This window comes from Symsagittifera roscoffensis, chromosome 5, assembly GCF_963678635.1.
Source record: "Symsagittifera roscoffensis chromosome 5, txSymRosc1.1, whole genome shotgun sequence".
In the NCBI taxonomy this organism is placed as follows: Eukaryota; Metazoa; Xenacoelomorpha; order Acoela; family Convolutidae; genus Symsagittifera; species Symsagittifera roscoffensis.
This window is the reverse complement of record NC_087066.1, coordinates 64,501,615-64,520,052: the sequence shown is the minus strand read 5'-3', so window position 1 is coordinate 64,520,052 and position 18,438 is coordinate 64,501,615. Positions and strand designations below refer to the sequence as shown.

At 38.5% G+C, this 18,438-nt stretch overlaps 1 protein-coding gene across 1 annotated transcript in view; it reads left to right on the top strand.

The window, feature by feature from the left end:
* The window catches only part of LOC134846531 (uncharacterized), a 108,495-nt gene extending 91,165 nt beyond the window's left edge, over nucleotides 1-17,330 (top strand). The window contains exons 11-27 of the mRNA XM_063863911.1: nucleotides 1,742-2,076; nucleotides 2,507-2,646; nucleotides 3,032-3,178; nucleotides 3,669-3,799; nucleotides 4,627-4,766; nucleotides 5,441-5,583; nucleotides 5,919-6,082; nucleotides 6,502-6,711; nucleotides 6,938-7,239; nucleotides 7,545-7,702; nucleotides 8,570-8,779; nucleotides 9,813-10,174; nucleotides 10,498-10,566; nucleotides 12,937-13,171; nucleotides 13,333-13,718; nucleotides 15,256-15,887; nucleotides 16,081-17,330. Of these exons, the coding sequence (XP_063719981.1) occupies nucleotides 1,742-2,076; nucleotides 2,507-2,646; nucleotides 3,032-3,178; nucleotides 3,669-3,799; nucleotides 4,627-4,766; nucleotides 5,441-5,583; nucleotides 5,919-6,082; nucleotides 6,502-6,711; nucleotides 6,938-7,239; nucleotides 7,545-7,702; nucleotides 8,570-8,779; nucleotides 9,813-10,174; nucleotides 10,498-10,566; nucleotides 12,937-13,171; nucleotides 13,333-13,718; nucleotides 15,256-15,887; nucleotides 16,081-16,852 (4,536 nt within the window). The 3' untranslated portion in view covers nucleotides 16,853-17,330. The remainder of the gene's footprint in view (nucleotides 1-1,741; nucleotides 2,077-2,506; nucleotides 2,647-3,031; nucleotides 3,179-3,668; nucleotides 3,800-4,626; nucleotides 4,767-5,440; nucleotides 5,584-5,918; nucleotides 6,083-6,501; nucleotides 6,712-6,937; nucleotides 7,240-7,544; nucleotides 7,703-8,569; nucleotides 8,780-9,812; nucleotides 10,175-10,497; nucleotides 10,567-12,936; nucleotides 13,172-13,332; nucleotides 13,719-15,255; nucleotides 15,888-16,080) is intronic.
* Nucleotides 17,331-18,438: the final 1,108 nt, after the last annotated feature.

Here is an 18,438-nt window from a genome sequence, read left to right as displayed (position 1 = left end):
ATAAAGAGCACAGTTTCAGAACTGTGTAGTTTCGAAATTGGTTTGAGGGTTGAATTTGAATCCAAATTAAACTTGACGACCGTGGGTTAAAGACTAATCGCTTCGCTGCCTCCAAAATTAATTTAACAGTTTGAAGGCATATTTTGGTTACCAAATCGTTTGTTTTCTCTGAAAATACTTCTTCTCACAGTCGCCAAATGAGTTGCTTCTATAAACGGGTTTTTTCAACCTGAAGCAGTTGCCTTGACCTTTCAAACTTTGAACTTTCACATCCAAATCTAGATAATTCTTTATTTTTTGTGCATGGTCTAACTGGATATTCGTATCGTTATATTGCGCCTTATTTACAATGACAGTTCCCAACAATCCGTGGACGAAGCAAAACTTTTCGTGCACCGGGTCTAACAGTTACTCTTGTAGTCCTGTAACGTCGGTAGGTATCCCAAACAGAAGCATCGTGACATCGATAGGGTTCTCAGACATCAGCAGGAGCAGTGTGACGATGGAAGGATTCCCGAACGTCGGCAGAAGTCTAAAATCTCAATCAAATGCACAGACCCTTTACACATTTTTTCCTCAGAAAAGGACTCTCCCAAATCAATTTGAGGGTGCTATGGAAAGCCTTGAGTCTAATTTAAAACCACATTACGAGAATCATAACATTCATATGCACAATTTAGCCAGTTTTACCTCTCAATTTGCGACCAGTCAAAAGCAAAGTTTCAGAGAATCAAATTCTTACAGAGGAAGTCGCTTGGAGAATCGCGAAGAGCTGAGCAGTTCACTGAGTACACAGAACTACAGGACTTCTGAGTATTTTAACTGTAGTTTAGCCACATCTCCAGGACAGTTTAGACCGAGAACTCATACCACTGGCCAGTTGTACCAGTTACATAGACAAAGGAATCAGTTAGAGTCTTGGAACGGAGTCGGAGATGGGGATCTATGGCAATTGAGGAGACCTCAAGTACTCGAGGGTCTGAGGCTGAACTGGGATGACAAAAATAGTCGATTAGAAATGAATGAATTCCAAAGACGAGGACCTGTGTCGGTTGACAGCGGAGTCGTGTCTTTTGACGACCGAGACTCCTCTTCAATAACCATGAAAACATCATTAGAATCTAGAGGTGTGAACGATGATCCGCTTGCTTGGAATGAAAGTATTGCCGAAAGATTGCGACTTGTAGACCGGAGACGACTGTCGCAGCATCAATTGTCAATTCCAGGACAGTCACGAATGGATGAAAGAGAGAGCTATCGTGTTACCAGGGACAGAAACGAAATGTATCGCAATCGGAGAAGCATGTCGGCGTTTCCTACCTCTATTCCGACAGTAGAGTCTCCCCCTTCGGAGCTTCCGAGCGCGAATCATAAATCGGTAAATTCAAACCAATCAGCGGTAATCACTAAAACCTTTTGATCAAAGCTCACTGGTGCTTGTTTTTTTTCTCCGAGTTCAATCAGTTTTCAATTTCGTAAAGGAGACTCAAACTGAAATTGGTGTATAGTGTGTCCTATGTCGTTAACGCCCGGATGTCCACCATGTTGAGTAACCTCATTGTTTTCTTGGCTCAAAAAGTAATGTCTAATTTAAAATTGCTCGTACTGATATACGTTGATACTTAATCATTCAACTTTCTTATATAGCAGTCAACACTTAAACGTTCTGATAAATTGTTCAAGTGCGGTTCAGGAAAGCTGAGTAAGTTATACGGATTGAATCAGTTCTATCTTGTTTCAGAGTTTGTCGGAAGACAACCAGTCAGAGTCGAGTGAGATCAGCAGACACCTGGGACTGGGAGGAGTCGGTTCCACTCATGCTCACACTGGGATCCCCTTGCCTGCTTTGCTGGACCAACTCAGCTCAGATGCGGAACTACTCGGCATCCGATCGCCTCCCCGAACCACCGCCCGTGGAGGTCATCAAGGAGACAAGGGTGCTTCGGGCAATCAAAATGAAGGCGAGGGGGAGGAGGATAACTGCGTGGATCCGACAGATGCGACCTTCAGACGATTTGGTGTGACTCGAAAGGCTGGTTGGCTCGAGATAAAACATGTCCTCTTCTTAAATTCAAAGTGAGGAAAATTTATTAAATCTTCTGACCGAAAAATTCAGACAGGCAAATTTTATTGAAAGGAGAAAATCACCTGAAAAGAGAAAACCGCCTTTATACAGAATATTTGTTGCAACGTTGAATGTATATTGAATCTTTGTAACAAGCAAAGCACGTTATTTTTCAGAAGTTTTTCTAATACTGGTTCACCAAAAATTTTTCCGGAAACATTTAAGTTAATTGGTCAGAACTTGATGGTGTAGAAAGTGCGAAAAGATACTCCTCTCTAGAAGGGATTCCAAAAATAGTATTACTGTTCAATAAAAACAAGAGAGAAGACATATATGGATTACTATGAGATCTGTTATTTGGATATAATTATAAAATAGCGATATAATTAGTTAAACACTTGATATGATGGTTCTAAGTTAATTTATTCTTGTGTGTTCCAGGAAGAAGAAGTTGGAGACGGCGCCCAAGAGGAAATGGAGGAGGTACTGGGCGTGTCTGAAGGGACACTCGCTCCTCTTCTACTCTGTGCAGACAGAGCTTCCCAACATAGATGAGAACTCCGTCCCAGAACTAGTACTAGGCAAGTCACTCACCCATTCCATCTTTATTTCATTTCACCATTTTTAGTTGAGTCAATACATCCTTGTTTTGTGATTTTTTTTTTGTTTCATTCACGCAGTGCATTAAGGCAAAAGTATGAATTTTTATCCAGGAATCACTTCATTATCAGTGTTTGCCACAGTGTTCGAATTCTAACACTTGATAATTTATTTTGAATTGATCATTGAGAAAAATTCTTAATAAATCGTCTGCTTTTTTACCAAAAAAATGCTGTTATACTAACAAGTAGGAACAACATGCGTTTCTGCTCTTTTTTTTCTGGAATAGAAAACTTTTTCGCACTCTTAAGAAATCAGGAAATTGGCGGCGGCCAACTTACTTTTATTGAATTTTATCTGTTTTAGGAATTGAGAACTCGATTGCGCAGCCGATTCCGGAGCACCCGAAGAGGGAGAACGTCTTCTCTCTCAGCACTTTTCACGGCAACGTCTACCTCTGTGAAGCTCAGTCTCCCGCCGAACTCGACAACTGGATCTCGGCCGTGCACTCCTGTAAGCAATAACAGCAGTTAGAATAGCTACGATTAATGTTCCTTTTCACACAGACTGCAATAATCCATTGTAAAATTTTCCGATTGCACTAATCTATGCATTTTCTAAGTTTCTTAGATTTTGGATTGTTTTTGTTTTAAAAAGGAAGGGCGTTGAAAGTATCAAATTAAGTTTCAAAAAATCTAACGAAATTTTCATGTGATCTAAATTATTTTTTTTTGACACTCCTTCTAGCTTAAAATGAAACATCAAGTTTATCCTTTAAATATGATGCCTCTCATTAGCTTTCTTAGACGTTTCTCTGATGAAACTTATCTATTTGAGAAAAAGAAGCACTTTTGCCATTGTAACAATAATTTGAGGAGGAGCATTTTCAATACCAACGGATGCATGATAAAAAGCAAGTCATCTTTTTTGAGCACATATTTTAGTGCCAAATAAAAAAAACATTAATAGTCAATACGTGATTATAATATTTTTTAAATTTCAGCCTGTGCAAATGCGATTGTGATGCGTCGTCAGCAGCAGTCACCATCTACCCCCCTGGATAGCAGTAATGGGGGAGGGGGAGGCAGTAGCGTGGGCGTCGTGGGGGAGGAGGTTCTCAAGGTTGAACAGCAAGTGAGTTTCGGGATTGAATCTTAGAAACTTTATCCGATATTATACCTGGTTGATTACAACATCTCGATGGCAACTTCTTTCAGTAGGAAAAAAGCATCGATTTTTCAATAAACCGAATTGATTGCATTTTGACAAGTTTTCGAAAAAGATTGTTTTATTGAAAAAATTATTTTAAACTTACTGTTTTTTTGCAGATAAATTATTTCATTGAAAAAATATTATGACTTCCCCCCCAAACTCTAAATTTCGTGTCTTGAAATTCGAGTAGCAGGGGCGGATTTAGGGCCCCCTATCGACCCTTTGTACTATTTTGATATATCCATATTTGGTGACGGACCCTAAATTGGTGACGCCAATATATACTTGTCTTGAAGGGGGAGCGCACGCCAAAAAAACGCAATTTTTTTGGTCAAAATTTTCCAAAAAGTGCGTAAAAACGCCTTTTTTGGCCTGTTTTTCAAAATTTTGCCTGCGGCGCAGAAGTTTTGACCAAAACGAGGTCTTTTTAGTGATTTGGAAGAGCTCGGAAACTCAATTTGGTCGACCTAAAAAAAAGGTCGAAAAAAATTTCAAATTTTTTTTTGAAAATCCACCCTCCCCCCGAGCCTCAAGAAAAACCTAGATCCGCCCCTGCCGAGTAGTAAATATATTCAATAGTCGTTTTTGATGATTTGACAAACTCGGAAAAGCAGTTTGGCTCAATAAAGTAATATTTGGGAAAAATGTATAAAACGGCTATATACTTTCAGTACGTTTCAGTAAATTACAGAAAATTTTTGGTTGAGCTTGACTTGATTTCAGGCAATTTGTCTCTTTTTGCTTTCTAGGTGGACATGGACCTGAAGATGAAGAAGATGGCGGAACTGCAGCTGAGTATCATGAGTGACCCCAGAAGCAGACACACTGTGGCCTCTCAGATAGCCCAGTGGGAACAGAACCTGGAACAGCTGCACTGTCATCTTTACAGGTACAAACATCACTCATTGCAGTTAAACGATCCCTACAAACAGCTATTGCACTTGAGACTTGGTCAAGGTGTTAACCTCTCAGTCAAAAAGTCTGTGGTGCGCGGCCACCATGGTCTGTCGCTCAAGGGTGATGAATAATTTTCCGGTCTAGCCAAGTCACCAGAAACATTGCATGTAATTCATAATCAGGGGTTCCCAGTTAAGACCTAAACATATCGTGCTTTCTTTTTCCTTGATCTTAGATAAAACTGAATTTTTGCGAACTTAATTGAAAAATTCAGCTAGCTTTTTCTCTCCAATTCTGAATGAATGAAAAACCATCCCTTAAAATAGCTGAAGTGTATCTGAAAAAAAAAATTGAGTCTTCCATTAGCATAAAGTTTAACACAATTTTGGATAAGTCCTGCAATAAATATAATAAAATCCTGTCAGAAGTCCTGCAATAAAATCCTGTCTTAAGTCCTGCAATAAAATCCTGTCTATATAGATATATACTGTCTGATTTAATTAAGATCATTTATCCACGAGGGATAGGACCAACATACGAGCTGTACAGCTCATCATCTTAAAATACTTGTGTCGAGTCCTGATTTTTGAATGCTTTCCTGAATTTTCTATGCTCAAGCAGCGATTATTAAAATAGTTCCTACTTGATTGACTTCTCATGTTTTAGATTGAAGTGCTACGCGGCCTCGTTGAGTGGGAGTGAGTTGCCCAACCCCCGCACCCTCCTCTCAGCCGTATCCAAGGACACCAAGGCCCAACTGTCTCGCCTCAGCGTCTTCTCAGCTTCATCTGTTCATGCCATGCTGTCTGGTACATAAAACCAAACTGATTTAGAAAAAATATGCATTTTTGCTTAATTTTTTTAGTTTTAGTCAAAATTTTCACAATTATTTGCAGAAGTTGAGTTATGTTGAAGTTGTGTTAGTCTAGAAATCAAGACACAAAAATAAAACTAGAATGATTCTAAAGAAGTTAAGTTCAAATGTGCAGATCGAGCGCATATCTTCTTTCATATTCAATTTCCTGATCAATGGCGTCCATTTGAGGGAGGGTAGTTTTCGAAAAAAAAATACGATCCGACAATCGACCTCCTAGCTGGTAGAAATCAATATAAGTAAATAAAAATGAATTCGAAACATGTTCAGGAAAAACTTCGCTGGAGATGAATCACAGCAAGGACTCCATGGTGAACTCAGGAGGAGGCAGTGGTTCCTTAGAAAGAGGGAGGAGGAAGATGTACCACCAGCCCCTCAGTCGCAGCAGCCAGCAGAATCAGAACCAGCACCACTCAGCCAACAGCCAGAACTCGGTTTGTTGTTGCAATGTCATGCAAAAAATCTCTTTCAGCATTGAGAGCAGCTGGTCCGATTTTTTTAACCTTTCAGACCAAGTTAATAGGGTATTCTGAACAATTACCATCAGAGTGCATCAAAATTCAAAGATGAAAAGAAGGCTCTAGTGCTAATTTACTGCTTTGATTTGTAGGGTGTGGTAATTCTTTAGTAGATACCATAGGGGGGCAATTATTAAAGTATATTTGTTGATAGACTGATTTGAGAATTTATAATTGCAGCCCGACTCAAAGTGCTTGAATATAAAATCACTCGACCACGTAAGGCGTTCTTTAGTGCTGTTTTGCAATGAAAACAATACCGAATCCAGAGTTTCAACCAACTGTATGTCTGAAAATCGATTAGCTTCATTTTTAAAAGTATTTTTCAATTTTAGGGTAACAGTCGAGAAGTTTCATCGTCTGGTGACAGTCCGCACCAGTCGTCGGAAAATCAGAACTCAGCTCAATTGTCGTCCAATAGGAACAGTGGGCAAAGGGGGGACTACTCGAAGGGACCAGGGGCATCATCTGCAGATCCCAGTCCGGATCCGACTAACGTCCGAACTCAACCGACGACATCCCTACACAACAATTGCAATAGCTCGGTGAGTTTAAAAGCAATTAGGTTTTGCAAATCTTTTTTCTAAGTTTCCTCAGAAATCTTAATCAAAACCGTTTTGTGAGAATTTCCTAGTAACATTTCTAGTGTTCAAAAAATTCAACAAGAGTTTTTAAAATCTAAATTGTTTCACATCTACAATTTTTATTAACATTAATTACATGCTTGTTTTTCTAGAACTTACATAAAAAATCTCACTGTTTCATATTTAGGCTAACTGGAGCACCGGAGCAGGAAGCTCTGGAAAGGGTAAACTAGCCCGTGTGTTTCTCCCCCACAACCAGAAAACTGTGGAAGCAGTGCACCCTCAAATGAGTGTGAACGAACTGCTCCTCCGCTGTTGTCGCAAGAGAAGACTGGACCCCAGAGATCACTTCATCCGCATCCGGGCTCCGGACAGGACTTGGGTGATCCCGTCGCCCAAAGTAAGCCTGGACAGTCTGAACTGTCAGGACATTGAAGTGTGCATCAAAGAGTACCATGCAGTGACCCTGAGTCGAAACAGGGGCGAGAGGTTAGTTAGTTAGTCTGCATGCTGTTTTTATTATTAGAATCAACACCTTCTTGTGTTCATCTACTTAAAGGAAAAATGTTTGTCTCTTTTAAGAATGTTTTATTCAACTTGGGAGATTATAAAAGTTTGTTGCATTTATCCGGCAATAAGTTAACACATGGACGTTATGACTATTTTTGTTGGCAGAAAAAGGCATTGAACAGTTTTGTTTCGCATTTTCCTAAAATCGTAAAAAATTGTAGAAGTGACAGAGAAAGTCATTTTTTTGTTAAAAAAATAATTGAGATGATGAAAACTTCGCTTAGATTCGGAATTGAATACGAGACTGTTGAGGAACACTTGCCAATCACAACCAACAATGTAAACAGTTCCTCTGTGACGACCCCTTCCCCCTCAGCCACCATTGGGGTTCCAAGACTCTTCGTACGAGACATCCTCCCTGGATCTATTGCACAGAATGGAGGTGAGATCACGGACGGTTTTTTTCTATGAAATCATAAAGATTCTGGCAATGTCTTTTTTGATGCGTTTTTTAACTTAGAAATGAGGTTTTAGCTATTTAAAAAATCTCTGCCTATGTTTTTGAATAAACCATGCAAAAAAACTATTGAAACTAGCTTGAATCAATTATTTTTTTACTAATATGCCTGTTTTTTTTCTTCAAAAAAGGTGGTCGGTCAGGCGCCTGAAACAAGTCCACGTCAGTTTAAAATGTTATGAGCTCAAAGATAGTCCGTGAGCTTTTTGCAGCATAATAATTTTTTGCACTGCACTCCCACTTTCTAAGTTTTTTTATTTAAGTTGAAATAATCAATGAATGTTATTGTACAGTGCACTGTTTGATGCACAGTTTCAGCAAGATCAAGGCATATATATGTTACACGCATGTATATGCGACGACAAAAAACGACAAGAAAGAAAGAAACATTCAAAAAAGACAGAAATGAATTGACTTAAACTCATGAATACGAAAAATACTATTCTTGACAATTGCTATAAGCTCTTGAAACAGAACAAGGAAACTAATTAAATAGAAAAACTTGAGATAAGAACAGATTCCACGTATTTCGAGTTTACAGCTATTGTATATCAAGTATCTCGTTTTTTAACTATTCCGAGCTTGTTTTAATGAAAGAACATTGTTGAAAATTTAGCTCTCTAATTAGCGCTTGTGATTGTAAAAATGCATCCTTTTTTCTTTTAGTTAGATTAAATTATTTACTGTATTAAGTCAGAACGTTCTTGTTAAATGAGCTAAACAGAAAAATTATTTTAAAATATCTTCTCCATAAGCTGGAGTCGAACCTTCAACCAATTGTTTTTTTCAAAGGAATGGAGGCTGGCGATGAAGTGTTGCAAATCAATGGCCAACTAGTGAGCAGACAGAGTGGTCCCACTGTTGACAGTCTCCTCAAAGTGGATACTCTCCATCTGGTGATCAGATCCCTCCGACCATCCACCGCCCCCTGTCCCCAGTGCAAGACGGAACACCTGGAGCCAGATGGACCCAACGTGTTCCACTTCAAGAGATCTTCCTTCTGTTAGTCATAGTCCGAACCTGGCTGCTAGTTGTGAAATCGATAATATGTGGAGTTAAAAATCAAATATGCAATTTCCTGTATTACAAAGATAGCCGGTTGCTTGGCAAAAAAATAGAATATTTTAAGTCATTGCAAAAAAAAATGAAAAACAAATTTAAACAAGGAAAGCGGGTTACTGTGCAAGTAGCAAAGAATGTTCCGACCATTGATAGTCTTTAGAAAACTACGGTTTAGAAAGTTTTTTTTCCAAATTAGTGTAGATTTAGCTGCTTGGTGTGCTAAAAGGATCTGACGTCAAAATATACCTTAGGCATACTAGACAATCATAGTAAAATAAGCAAATTGGGCAAGAAAATTTTGTGGAAAAATTGACTAAAAAAACGTGTAAAAACACCGTACACGCCATACTAGTTCGAAATTATACCAAAAATCAAAAATTTTAAGCCGGTTGTTCTCGTCTTGACACTGGGAAATTTTTTTGGAAATTTTATAATGTCGTTCGAATCACGACTTAACGGGCTTTAATATGATATATCACTCAACCCAGTCCGATGATTATTTGTGGTACCTGGTTTTGCGTGGAAAAAATTAAAAAACACCCGAATACAAAGTTCAAACTTCAATGGTCGGAACAAAAACAGTCTCCTCTGTGGTTTTTGTTCTGTTTTTTGTTCTATTGGTATCTTTTTAATTATATCAAACAACCGTTCAAATATTCAGTAAAAAATCATACAGCTTTGAAATGAGAAGTCATCTATTTTCACTAAAAATAATTCTTTTTGGAATACCAATCACGACCAATAATCTTTATAATGATACAATATTTGACCCCTGCACGAGTTTTCTTTGAGGTACCTAAAATTGGGCAAAAATGTCAAACTACGTCATAGTTCCTTCTAGTCTCTTTTAGTGACGTGGTCGCATGAAAATCATAGAAGCGATGATACCAACTCTATAAAAGGCATAATTTTTCAGAGTTTTTTATTAAATGTAATTTTTCCGTAATTCGATTTAGCATAAGTTGTTTTTCAGACGGCGAGGACTCTCTCGGCCAGGATCCACAAACTGGTTCATCAGGCGGGCCCACCTCCAATGCCAACAACAACGACATCAAGCGCAAATCAGGCATGAGCGACCAGTCCAACCACAGCAGCAGTGGAATCGCATCCGCTTGTGCCTCCGGACCTAGCTCAGGTGCCGGATCCACTGCCAGTGCCTCCGGAATCACGACTTCAGGCGGTGCTGACTCCTCAACCCTAACTGGGACAGGGAGCGGGACAAACAACGGGAGTGCTTCTGGTGGCGGGGGAGGGGCTGGAAGCACGATGAAAGACGCCACCCGACTTGGATGCCTCATTCAGGAGCTCATAGTCACGGAACAGAACTACATAAAGGTTACTTTTTTGAGTCTAAGACAAAATTTTCCAGAGTGAAACTTACTTGTTACACAACTACCAAGAAGTTGACAGCTTTTTCCATACTGATTCAATTAAATGGCCTTTTCTATCTTGAAGAATTGTTGTTTAACATGTAAAAGCTGTTTTCCTGGAGGATAAATTCTTAATTGGAAGACTGTTAAACTCCATTGTATTTTTGCTTTAACTTTCAAATTCCAACAGTTCCTTCAGTCAAATGACATCAAATTAACCCTCTAGAGAATAAACTAAAGACGTTCACCTTGTTTGCTGGACATTATTATTTTTTTGTTTTATTGTAGGATCTGCAGTTCTTGATTGAGACGTACCTGGAACCCCTGCTTCAATGTAGTTTCCTCATCGACATCGAGGTAAACAAAAAACCCTTTCCAAAGTCATCAGAAAATGAGATTTATGCTAAAAAATTCCTCCGCCCCTTTTACAGCCAATCAAATTCTATGAGAACATATACAGTGCTGATTTAAATTAACCGGACAAAACACGTTACACTTGAAATTTAAAACGCATTTTTCTCAAATTGGGTTGAGTTTAGGTAAAAACTTATGAAGACAAAACTTGCTTAAAATTTTAGCAGAATTAATATGGTGTAATTTGTTTAGCGAAATTCGGGCCCGAAATTTTACCCCAAAAATGGGTCATTTTGGCTTTTCTTAGTTAATCAAAAATTACGCCGAAAATACTCAGTCGATCACAGACATAATTATATCAAAGTTAGCCCCTTACGTAGGCCAACAAACTTTGAGAAGGGTGTTTTCTCCAAAATATTGTATAAGTTAATTTATTTTTGTTTGATAGACAAAAAAGGTCATTTTTAATATATAAAATACCAACTTTTTGTTTAAAAACAATTTTTAAACAATATACAATTTTTTTGGAGAAAATACCCTTCTTAAAATTTGTTGGGCTACGTAAGGGGCTTACTTTGATATAATTATGTCTGTGATCGACTGAGTATTTTCGGCGTAATTTTTGATTAACTAAAAAAAAGCCAAAATGACCCATTTTTGGTGTAAAATTTCGGGCCCGAATTTCGCTAAACAAATTACACCATATTAATTCTGCTAAAATTTTAAGCAAGTTTTGCCTTCATAAGTTTTCACCTAAACTCAACCCAATTTGAATTTCAAGTGTAACGCGTTTTGTCCGGTTAATTTAAATCAGCACTGTATGCTTGAGGGGTGCCAGACATCAAGCCGACGGGACTTCAAGCCGAATTGTAAAATTAGGGACTTCAAGCCGAATAATTCCTTTGAAAGTCGTAAAATATGAACAATTTGAAAACTTTTTTGAAGAACTTCTGAATTTCATGATCTTTCTTCACTAGTTATTGGCGTTTGCATATAATTTAAGCTTCCAAATGATGTTCCGGAAAGTTGAAAAGTAAAACATGGTTGAAGGCATTTTTCATGTTTATAATTTATGCATTTCAAAAACCGGCTGATGTTATTAACGGATGCGAATCACAAGTGGTGCATTGTCATGAATAACTCTTATTATGGACTAAACTTGCCAAAATTTTAGAAAAGCAACATTTTGCAGATGATAAAATAGCGTTTTGGGGTGCTTGTAAAGATTTAATTTCGGCTTGAAGTCCCTTCGGCTTGAAGTCCCGTCGGCTTGTTGTCCTAGACCCATGCTTGAGACTACTAAAATGGATACATTTTTATGGTAGAGCGAAAAACCGAATTGCGCCTAGATAAATTTTGCAAAATTGCACCGTCCTTTTTTTCTGACATTTGAATTCAAAAATTCTTTTGGGGGATATATTTTTATTGCACAATGGAAGTTTCTGTCATTTACATAAAATTTAGTTAAAAATCAAATATACGTGATTTGCAGGCGTTTTGGTTCAAGGTATGTTTGACCGAAGAAAAATGCAATGTGATAAATGCACACTCTACCCTTTTATCATTGAAATTTCATTGAGTAATGATACAGTTGTTTTACTGGTCGACCGGTTTGTGGTTGATTGAAACTGATTATGAATTGTCTTTTGCACAAATACTGAAACTCTATGATGTGTCTGTCTGTATATAAAAACTGATTAAATTTGAAAATGCTTATTGCAATTCAATCGAGCGATTTGAAAAATCGATGTATATTAATCAGAAGTTTCAAGATCAGAGTGAATCCCCAGATGAAACTTGTACTTAAAAATTTGAAACTTTGAAAAACTACGATTTGAAATTAGAGTTTTTTGGCAGGATGTTGGGTGAGTTCATGTTTTTGAAGGTTTGGATTTTACGACTCGTTTTTCATCGATTTTTTTGTTTTTGTTTCCAATCTACAAAAGTGTATAAACAAAAACAAAGTGCTTGAATCACTCCGCAAGATTTGTCCGGGAACCAGCTTGTGTTTTGCAATGTTTCAGTTTTCAATCTCATTGTTCCGACAACCTCTCTTAAGTCCGTTGTCGGAACCTTCTGTGCTACTTGCACATTAACTGGGTATTTTTTACTGACTATATCATTATTAAATTTTATATCGTATGTTACATTGAATCGAAAACTGTCCCTACTGTATTTGGTAAAGCGACGGGAATCGTTTATTTTTTTAGGAGAAAAAATAACTGAATAACTATTTGAGCTGAGTTGCAAAACTGATGAAAGATCAATGGCGACAAATGTGCCCAACCAAACGCATACATTTATCGAATCATACAAGTTCAGATTCGAACAACTTGTCACTGATTATTTCCTGAATATTTGTTCCTCATTTAGGTGGAAGCTGTGACTAGCAACGTGGAAGAGATCCTCTCGTACCAGCAGAAGTTCTGCTCCGAACTCGCTGGAGCTGTGGAGTTGGAGCCCCAATTCACCTCCTATCAGCAAATCCCCCAGTTCAAATCCATCCTCATCAAACTCAGCAACGCTTTCAAGAGTCACACTGACCACTTCAAACTTTACAGTGCTTTCTGTGCCAATCACAGCAAGGCCCAGCGAGTGTTTGCTGAAGGTACGATTAACTCCATGTATTACTGTAACTTACTGTCTGTTTCTATATGTTAAGATGAGAAGTCGACTAAAGAATAAACGAAAAAATTGTGAAAAAGTCTTGGTCCAAAGAACTGTGTCCAGTTGCATAAATACGGTTAACAGTTGTTTTTATTTTTGCAGTAAAAGATGTGCCGGAATTCCGAGACATGTTGGACGAAAAGAACCCAGCACAGGAACACAGTCGAAGTCTAGAGTCCTTCCTGATCAAACCAATCCAGAGGGTGCTCAAATACCCACTCATCTTACGGGAGATCAAAGCCATTGTCGGTGCTCATTCGGGTTCTGTCGGCGGGTCATCGGATCACCCGTCGGAAGGCGGAGGAGCGGGTAGTGTTGGAGTTGCAGGAACCCCGGAAGGTGGGGAAATGGCAGGGGAGTTCGAGGGTCTCAGTAGCGCATTACGTGCGATGGAAAGTGTCGCAGAGCACATAAACGATATGAAGAGGATCCATGAGCAGCATGGACCTGTGTTTGAACAACTCATTGCAGAACAGGAAACCAAATATGTAAGAATGTTAAGAATATTTGATTCTGTTCAACATAAAATACCAATGAAACAAGATTGCTCGTATCAGGGCGAAGCCCTGAATGTTGCGACTGCCATTTAAGGTTTATGGAGCAGTAATAACATTTTTAAAAAATACAAGACTGCTCGTATCAGGGCTAAGCCCTGAATGTTCCGACTGCCTTTTAAGGTTTTATGGAGCAGTAATAACATTTTTAAAAAATACAAGACTGCTCGTATCAGGGCTAAGCCCTGAATGTTCCGACTGCCTTTTAAGGTTTTATGGAGCAGTAATAACATTTTTAAAAAATACAAGACTGCTCGTATCAGGGCTAAGCCCTGAATGTTCCGACTGCCTTTTAAGGTTTTATGGAGCAGTAATAACATTAAAAAATTAAATGTAATAAAATTAAAAAAAAATTTTTTTTTTAAATTTGAAATTTTTTAAAGAAAATCATCCCCCCACACGCCATTTAAAGTACAAAAAGATAGATTTAGCTCCTTTTAACCAATCAATTATGGCTAATAAGCTTCTTTTAACCAATTTGGAACGATTTTAAGACGGATTAACTCTCCGCTTACGCGTTAATAGCGCGAAATGTATCGCGCGTTAATTGTCCCAAATTGGCCAAAATGGCAATCTTTAAACCCCCATAACTTTACGAAAAATGATCACAGGTAAAATGTCTTTTCAAATTTTAGCTCAGGACAACAATACCTTTCGAATGATATAAAAGAATTCCGTCAAAAATGGCGGCTCTTTTCCAGTTCCCCCCTTTCAAAATACCGAGTTTTATGTTTGTTTTACGTGCTATTACGGCTAAATCCGTGATGTTACGCTGTTAAGTATGAAGAACAAATCTGTTCAAAATTGTCGATTCGTTCACCACGCCAAATTTCATTGCATTATGACAACGCTAAATAAGCTTTTCAAAATTGAATTTGAAAGAAAGGTGGGGGGGGGGAACTGGAAAAGAGCCAAAATGGCTAGTTAAAAAGTCGAAATTTGTCTGAAAAAAAAAACCCACCCCGAGCACAAATATTCCGTTACTTTCGTATCGAAAGTCGGAACAATAGTAATTTCTTTCACACATTTCTTGATCCGTATGAACAAAAGTTTGTCTTATAAATGGCAATCACTTGGTATCTTGTGAATTTGTGCCATTCGAAACTATGGCGATAGCGAGAGGAAATAAACCAGCCGAAGTATAAACCAACCGAAAATGCGCGCAGTATTTAAGCCAGCCAAAAATTTACATCATATAAATGAAATTTGCAGAACTTTCATAACTGTCACAAAATTGTTTTATAACACTTGCGTATTTTCGGCAGCTTTATATACTCTGCGCATTTTAGGTTGGTTCATACTTCGGCTGGTTTATATATCAACGGCGATAGCTTGTCCCAAAACCCTTCTGAGCTCAAAACAATTCCTGTGTGTAAATTCCCTCTAATTTATTTCTCTCTAATTTACATCTGGTATATGTTGGCAAAAGTGTTGTAGAAACAAAATAATTGCTGTGAAAAATGATATTTAGATCCATGAGTTACCAATGGACGAACTGCTCATGTACGGGAGTGCTTGCTGGGCTAACTGTCCGGAAGAGCTAGTGCCTCGGAAGATGCGCAACAGCGGAACTGGTTCAGCCTCGGGTTCGGGAGGGGGCACGGAAGTGGAGGTGATGATGTTTGTTTTTAAAAGGGCAGTCGTCATGCTCCCTGGACCCCAACTGAACGGAAACCAACATGGGGGTAAGGAGAAACAAAAGAAACGTCGGCTGACCCTCCCAGGCCCTGAGAAGAACAAATCTGGTTCCGGAAATGGTGCCGGAGGGGCGGACGGAGAGTGTAGCAAAGTGCGTGCTCTAATACCAGTGGGTACCATCAGTCTCTGTAAGGAAAAGAAGGACACTCCAAGTGAGGGATCCAAAAAGTTCCTCTGGGAACTTATCTCGAGTCGAACTGAGTTCCACATGTGCAAGAACCAGCACTTCCAGATGTTAAGTCGAAGTAACGAGACGAGAAGACAGTTCGTACGTGCAATCGTGAGATGTGTGCATGACTTGATGAAGGCACAACAGCAGTCTTCTAGGAATCCGTCGACTGTTGGTGGAAACACGGGAGCAGGTCTCTCCAGAGCCTCGAACGAACGCCGAATCAGAAGATCTAAGTAAGATTCATGTTTTCAGCTCTCAATGAAACTCAATAACTTCTTTGGGTAAGCTTTTTGTTTCGGTCAGAACTACTCTAGAGGAGTTATTCTAGAATATAAGGCATAGAAAAGAGCGAAACTTATCAAAAATTATTTTAAGTGCGAGCTTTTTTTAATCCATCAATTGTTTGAAATAAAGTTTTTTTTCCAGCAGCCAACATTCAACCAGAAATGCCTACCATCAAAACAGAGCTAGCAACGAACTGAATAACAAAGACCAAATTCAAAACCAGAGTCAACCTCACAGTCAGTCCGGAAGCAACCGGAACTCGGCTGATCATCAGGATCATCGGGACCCCTCTCAGAATAAGCTAACATTCTCGACACCTCTCGATGCTTCCTTCAACCACATGCACCCTTACCCACACCCAAACAAAAATCATCTGCATCATCATCATCATCAATCCCAGCCCCACCCTCAGCTAGACTTGGACTCCATGCCTCGTGCAATCATCCCTACCTATTACCCGCCTCTAATAGAGGGTACAAACCCTCACATCGCTATCCCATCACAACTAGGCAACCACCTATTACTCTCACCTCCCGGCAGTGATTCGTCTTACCCGACAAACTCCCCGTCCGAGCTATGTCGCAAGACCCAAGCCGACTCTGGGGTTTTTCTCGAGGAAAGTGAACAGCACTACATGAACACTAGTAGTCCGAATTCCTCGTCAACCGGCGACTCAGCTCCTTTCATCCCCCCTAGACCTATGAGTACAGTGCCCCATGGGGGATTCACATCATCATCAGGTGCTCATGTGGGATCAACGTCAACTGCAGCCGCTCTTCTGTCGCCCTCGGAGTTCCGAGCGCCGAGATCTTACAGCCCGAGAAACATGGTGGATCCTCGGACCCACCAGTCGCTGCAAAATCATCACCCAAATGCCTCGCAGCACTTCTCTTCGCGAACTTCGGCCGCTTAGAAAGAAATGGGAACAGAGCCGAACTAAAGCTATCGAACATATATGTATTTTGGGTCTGGACAAACTACAAAAAACTGAAAATTACGCTCTTCTTACATAATTTTATTTATTTTTGTTCAAGCTAGAAAGAGGAAAAACAAGACGTTTGCATAACATGCTTTAACTTTCATCATACATATGACTTTCAAAGTGAATTTCAGACCTGAGCTGAGCTCAACTGAATTCAATCTCAAATTGTCTCTAAATGGTGTCTCAATTTTCATTCAGTGTTCGTTTTGTGTTTTGATGACATTGCTTAATTACCTTCATTTCGACATTTGGTTCTTATTTTGGAATCTTATTTAACAATAGAAGAAAGCTTCTCAATTTTAAATTACAAATTTTCACGCAGACTCTATTGAATGCATGTCGTAGTTTTATATAAATCCCGTTTGTATTAGATGAACAGATTCAATTTCGAATTTAAAAATTGATGTAATTACCTTTTTCCGAATACTGTTGTTTTAGGACGGAAACAGTGGCTACATAAATTACACATGAATTCATTCAAGTTTTCCATCTCAAAGAAATCTTCAGAAGCTCTTAATTGGGCTCAAAGTGATTCCAACTTATGTTGAGCGACAAAATTTAATCTCTCTGTATATTAAAAAAAGATAAGATATTGAGTTGAGAACTAAAAATGACTGTTGCTTCTTCAGTTCTATATGAGAATGTTGTCTGCCTATTCTCACCTCATACTAAACCGGTATCGTCTTTTTTCGCCAAGTTAATTTTACCCCTACACAATTTACTTGCTACTTAACTGACACACTACTGATCATTTACCGCACAAAGAACTTTTACTCCATTTTAATCAGAAAATTAGAAAATTCGTTAATTAAGACGTGCGCACGAACCAGTCGCTTGATTAAGAGAACAAATATTGGCGCTGCAAACCGTTGCAATTGAAGTTTGACTGAGATTCATATCAATTAGGCGGATTAAGAAACATTGTATTTTGTTAAAAAAACATCTTTTTGAAAAAAAAACTATCAATGTATCAAAGAACGAACCTAAACCAGACTATTTGTTATTTTGCCCAAATTCAGAGCGTGGTTCGGTATGATTGTAAACAAAAGAGGGCCATTACGAATAAAAATATATTTAGGCAATTTTGACTGGCACCCAAAACAAATAAAGTTTTCTCGGTTGCAAGCAAGCTAACTTTTTTTGGCTTTCTTGTGCACAATTTCCAATATTTTTCTGAAATTAGTATTTGAAAAAGCCAACAGTTTGTTTTGAGTTACGTAAAGTTATCTAATTTGAGCAGCTCGAAAAATTGAAAAGGTTATTTTTTCATTGTTTGCGAAAAATTTCCATGCTTTTATTTCCGAAAATCGTAATGTAAAAAACTTCTTTGCTGAATTCAGAAGGTTTGTTCGTACCAAGCATGTTGTTTACAGAAATTCCTGAAAAATTAGTATTACCTTCAGTAGGGTTGCAATCAAAAACTGGTACGTGAAAGAAATCTTCTTTCAGCTGATTTTATCCTAGAATCTCGAAACTTTCAGAAAGTCTGCAATACCAGGCAATGTTGAAAAAATCTA